The sequence below is a fragment of the Colossoma macropomum genome, unplaced genomic scaffold (genome assembly GCF_904425465.1).
Source record: "Colossoma macropomum unplaced genomic scaffold, Colossoma_macropomum, whole genome shotgun sequence".
Taxonomy (NCBI): Eukaryota; Metazoa; Chordata; class Actinopteri; order Characiformes; family Serrasalmidae; genus Colossoma; species Colossoma macropomum.
Genome location: NW_023494789.1, coordinates 5,010,227 through 5,016,039, shown reverse-complemented (window position 1 = coordinate 5,016,039; position 5,813 = coordinate 5,010,227). Strand labels below are relative to the sequence as shown.

The 5,813-nt window shown below is 49.0% G+C and overlaps 1 protein-coding gene across 1 annotated transcript; it reads left to right on the top strand.

Moving 5' to 3' along the window:
• The first annotated feature begins 1,939 nt into the window (after positions 1 to 1,939).
• Positions 1,940 to 3,760, top strand: cdk5r2a (cyclin-dependent kinase 5, regulatory subunit 2a (p39)). Its single transcript, XM_036569836.1, has one exon. It carries the CDS (start codon positions 2,111 to 2,113, stop codon positions 3,044 to 3,046), a length of 936 nt encoding a protein of 311 aa, XP_036425729.1. The 5' UTR covers positions 1,940 to 2,110; the 3' UTR covers positions 3,047 to 3,760.
• Positions 3,761 to 5,813: the final 2,053 nt, after the last annotated feature.

The following is a 5,813-nucleotide window of genomic DNA, read 5'->3' as shown; positions in this document are numbered from 1 at the left end:
CTTTGCATGCAAAAAAATGGTTCTTCAAGGGTTCTTTAGTAAAGACACAAGTTCTATATAGAACCTTAAACAGTTAAAGAACCATTTGCATGGTGAAATGGTTCTACAGCTTTACCGAGTGTGTTGTCTGTGGTTCTAACCTTTTTGAAAAGGGTTCTAAATAGCACCAAAAAGGGTTCTTCTGTTGTTACAAGCTTGACATCGTAACACCAGAGCAACCCTTTTTGGTGCTATTTAGAACCCTTTTCAAAAAGGTTCTATATAGAATCATATACAACACACTCTCCATCAGTCTGAAGTATTCTGCATAGGTCTGTATACAACATCAAACTCTTTTATTTAAAAATGAAAGTGAGGAAAATTATTTTTAAGAGTGCAAAGATATTTTAGCACTGTGTTGAGGCTGCGAAGTTTGGATATCCAGATACTAACAAATTTCCTCTCTCTCTCTCTCTCTCTCTCTCGCTCGCTCTCTCTCTCTCTCTCTCTCTCTCTCTCTCTCTCTCTGCAGACAGGAGGTGAGAAATGTTGAAATGTTGGCGAAACTGAGAAGCAGATGTGCTGTGTGGTGTCATGTGAATCTGCTTTCCCCTTTCCCAGTCCCCCTCTCCGTCTTTCCCTTCAAGCTTTTTTAACCTTCCTGTTATCTTTGGGGTCAATTTCATTCAACGTTTAACATCTCTAAATAAATGATTGACCATTTTTTGTTTCATATTATTGAATTATTTGCCTAATTTATAGGGAACAACGGGACAAGCATGAAATTAACATGATGTTTTCAATGTCATGTGCACATTTTGTACACTCTGAGAAATAAAGGTAGTAAACTGTCACTCTCAAGGGTTCATCTCAGTACCTTTAGTCAGGGAACATAACTGTACCATAATCCACTGAAATGATATTCTCTAAGCTGTATTGACTCCACACACCCCGTCTCGTCTCCAGGACTTTTATTTATTGTTCTGTTTTAAAACATTCGGTTATGAAAAGGTACAAATACGAACTTTTCACCTGGAAAAACTTATTTAGGCCTTAAAACCACTGTTGTACCTTTGAGGGAACATTTACATTGTTTGTACCTTGTGTAGCTGCACAGAACCTTTATTTCTAACAGTGTATGCATCATCAGTGCTCTTTGGGGTCAGTTTGACCCCAGGCTGTTTCAGTTGCATGAAACATAAGAAATATCAACATTTTACACATTAGTTTTAGATGAAATTGAGGTCAATATGTCTTCAAAACGCTTTGGAGATTTAGAGCCCTGACCTAACATAACCACACCTGTAGTACCACTGATGGTTAACACCACTTGTGGGAGGGGAAAACAGAAAGCCCACCAGATCTTCGATATTCCCTGGAGGTTTAAATTTCTGGGGTCAAACTGACGCCAAGGATGAGAGATGTTAGCAAATGTGAGGAGAACAGGAGGCTTAGAGCACTCGTTCAGAAATCACCAATCAGAGGCGCATTTATGCGTCACATCGAACATTATATTTTATATAACGCTTCTCTTTTTACTGGGTTAAAGCCGAAAACGCCGCTACAACCCGAATCAAAAATAGCAAACTGAAGCAGACAGTCTAACCTATAAACACGGACAGGCGAGAACCGGAGAGACGTTTCCTCTCCCTGTGCTCTGATTGGCTGCCCAGTCCGTCAGTCATGGCGAGTCGCTCTGTGATTGGACGGTTGGTGGAGGATCAGCCCGGTTGACAGATCTGTACCGTGTGTGTTTTTTGCCCGGCTACAAATCTCAGGTCCTGCCCCTTCCTCGCGCTCTGGCGGGGGCTGCGCGCGCACCGGGGATGCAGAAGGAGTGGCGGAGCGCGCGCGCGTGAACACTCGCCGCACACTCGCCCGGGCTGCTTCTGCACGCGCCGCGTTCCCTCTTCGATTCCACATCTGCGCTTTTTGTCATTTCTGTTTTTTTCTCTCTGTTTTTTTTTCTCTTCAGCGTCCGTGCGATGGTCCAGTGAGCTGTAAATGGACGCGAACCTCTGGCTGTGATCTGGCACCCCCGATCCCCCAACCCACCGGGGCAGCGCGCGAGACGTAGCGTTGGGCGAAATAAAGAGGGGGCCCGGTGGGTGTTGGTCGCGAGCCGCGAAACATGGGCACCGTGCTCTCCATCTCTCCCACCTCCAGGAAAGGGGGGATCGTGGACGAGAAGACGGCGGAGGGCGGCCGCGGCGCGAGCGGCAAGGCGGAGAAGAGCCTGAAGCGCCCCTCGGTGCTCATCTCAGCCCTGACGTGGAAGCGCCTGGTGGCCGCGTCGGCCAAGAAGAAGAGCGCCAAGAAGGTGAACCCCAACCCACCCGCGCCTCAGCTCGGCAACCCCGTGGAGCAGCTGAACACCGAGAACCTCAAGAAGTCCCAGTCAGGATCCGAGCGCAAGAAGCCGGGACCTCTAGCCGTGCCGGTGCCCACCGTCCCTGACAAGAACCTCCGGGCCGGACAAGCGCCCAACGGCTCCCAAAGCGGCAAGCAGCTCCTCTCGGTCCAGAGGCAGCCCAGCAGCCGCTCCATCATCTCCCCGCGCCGGGTCATCGTCCAGGCGTCGACCGGGGAGCTCCTGCGCTGCCTGAGCGAGTTCATGTGCCGGAGGTGCTACAAGCTCAAGGAGCTGAGCCCCAACGAGATCATCCTGTGGTTCCGCAACGTGGACCGCTCGCTGCTGATCCAGGGCTGGCAGGACCAGGGTTTCATCACCCCGGCCAACCTGGTGTTCGTGTACCTGCTCTGCAGAGAGGCCGTGACCGAGGACGTGTCCAGCGAGTACGAGCTGCAGGCCACGTTCCTCACCTGCCTCTACCTGGCCTACTCGTACATGGGCAACGAGATCTCGTACCCGCTCAAGCCCTTCCTGGTGGAGACCAACAAGGAGGTGTTCTGGGAGCGCTCGCTGCGCATCATCGACCGCATGAGCGCCAAGATGCTGCGCATCAACTCCGACCCGCACTTCTTCACCGAGGTCTTCCAGGACCTCAAGAACGAAGGAGGCTCCAAGGACGCGGACGGCAAATGGACCAGTAACCTGGACCGCTAGGCCTCGGCTCGCCTTTTGCTTTTGCAACGGGAGAGGGAGAGAAGCTGAGAGGCTCTCTGTTACCTCCCCCACCCTCCTCTCCTCCACAGCCGTCCACCGAGAGGCGGATTTGAATGTAAAGGCCCGACGGGGGACGGCGTGAAGTTGCTCTTCTCGCCACTGCCGGCGAATGACACGGAACATGGACAGAGGTTGTCCCTCCTCACCTCCACCGCAGGGGTGGCTTCATGTTATTATAAATGTGTATAACACGACCACGTCGACCCCGTGAATGTCACGAAAGGGGGGGTTGTTTTTCTGGGGTCTAATTCATAGTTTACTTAATGCATGCTTAAGGTATTCTCATTGTATCTTCATTGTGGCTTTTAAAAGAAAAAAGAAAAAAGAGAAAAAGAGAAAATCATGCTACCTGGTGCCGGGCTACAGTGAGAGATGTATAAAGTGTTTAGCTTGTGCGTCACTGTTCCAGATCTTTTTTTTTTCCTGGCGTAAGAGACTAGAAACCAATGTTGTCACCGACGCTGAGCTGTCCAAGGTGCTGGCCTACAACAGACACTGCTCACATGTGGCGCCTGATGCTATATATTTGAACGTTGAATGTACTATTTTACAACGAAGCGATTCTCTACCGTCAAAAATGTGCCAATTGTTATAGTATAAAACGTAATGTTTTATATTGTATATTTGAAAAAAATATATATATGACTATAAATACTCCCGGGCTCTTTTCTATTACTTTGCTTTGGTTTTATGCATTGACTATTGCTTTTCAAGGGTTCTTTAGCAAAGGGAATGGTTCTATAGTTCTTCATAGAACCATTTCATGCCTATATGGCTTTAGATTGACGGTGAACGCGCTGTATATGGTTCTAAATAGCACCAAAAGGGTTTTTGTATTGCTACAATGTCAAGAAGCCTTACTGGTGCTATACAGAACCATTTTCTAAAAGGTTCTATATGGAGCCACACAATACGTTCTCCATCTGTCTGAAGAACCTTTTCACCATGCAAAGAACTATTTAAGCATGAGATGATTCTATATAGAACTCTTGTTTCTAATTGGTTCTTGAAGAACCATCTTTTCAGGTGTGTATTTTCACACACCTCGTTTTTTTCCTTGCTTTTTCCTTTATGTTTATCCAGCGTGGGATGGAAAAAATGCAGCTTTTCCCATTTGACCATTTAAGCTTACTTATTCTGTTTCGCTCACTTTTGCTGTACTCAGGCAGGGTTTATTGACACAAATGCAACAGTGTGGGGGGCAGTTTGCTCGGACCTTTACGTCACTCCTTGGCAGGAAAAGAACCACGTTTGCATTATAGAGATAATCATGCGGATAAAGACTGTCACAGCGCCGCCACTCAAATATTCTAATCCTTCGATTGTGTCCCAGTATTTTGATGGTGAGGTATTTAGGGCAGGTAGATTCATCACACAAACTGTTTATGCTTCAGAAACAGAAGGGAGCCTTTTACAGGGCTTTCTACGCAGCAACTGCCTCTATATGTGGAGGCTTATGGCTGAGCTTTGGGGTCATTACAGGCCTCGGTTTGGCTTGTTGGCCGGTGTCGCTGTCCGTGGTGCTGAAACATTGTTTCTTAAATAGAGCGCATTGAAAGGGAGAAAACCCACTTGGACAAACGATCAGTTAATCAGCTGAGGTTAATCTGCTGACAGTGCGACTAACGTGCCATCCCTGAGGTCCATTTGATTGTAAACGTGAGGGTTAGTTTTGCACTTGAGGGGTGACCTCTCCCCCAGACACGGCACTGCATCGCTTATAAGGTTATGGGTACTTAAAAATCAATAGCCTGCTTAGTTAACAGGACGAGCAGGGCTCAGATTTTATTGCCATGTGTTGATGCGATAACAATGCATTCAAATTAAATGCACGATTGTGCCGCAATCAGAGAGACAAACAGAGTCTGCTCTTAAAAAGAAACGCGTGTTTTGTTTATCTATGATCTCATCTAGTTATGCGTGCGTTCTGTACAGTGTTTTATTCTAGATAGGATCAATGAAACGTCATGCTTAAAACAGACCTTTGCTCCTTTAAACGCTCCTTTAAACGCTCGTGTCTTTTCTGCAGGTAAGTCTAAGAGAGATGCATTCAGGCCCTGAGGAAGATGTGTGTGTGTGGGGGGGTGGGGGTGCATGAGTCACCGCGCGCGCGTACGAAGCAGCTGCTCTGAATTGAGAGAACCCCCCGAATTTGTGAATAAAGCACGTGGGTCGCGGGCTCGCGCGCCCGATTGGCTGGAATTTGGTGCAGTCTGATGGAGGTGTCATTGTGACGGAGGGCTGCGGAACCGGCCGCGTGCCTGTGCGCCTGGCCACAGGAATCCTTGCGCGCGGGCAGGAGGGAGGGAGGGAGAGCGGGAGGGAGGGAGCGCATGCCGCTCCGTCGCCACGGTAACGGCCAGACGAGCCAGTCAGCCAGCGCGTGGGCCGTGAGAAGCGCTGCAGGACGATGCTTTATTGGTGTGTGCGTGCTGTTGGACGACGATCCATTGCATTGCAGCAGGCCCGGCTGACCAAACGTTCGATGCATCATTGCATCTCCAAACCATCCCCAAGCACGAAAAGAATCACACGCGCCCGAGAACATACCCCCACCCCCCCCCCAACCAACCCCACACTTCAACCCCCACGCCCCTTGGGTCAATCGTCCGTGAAAAAGGGACAGAGTTGTGGTCATGCATTTTAATAGGCTCCACAAAGCGAGCTGGTTCGGTCCGCCGGGTGCCTCGTCACATACGGGCAGAGA

Bases quoted from the DNA above. Each gene is read 5' to 3' on its own strand.
- cdk5r2a (XM_036569836.1), top strand. From the start codon at position 2,111: ATGGGCACCGTGCTCTCCATCTCTCCCACCTCCAGGAAAGGGGGGATC.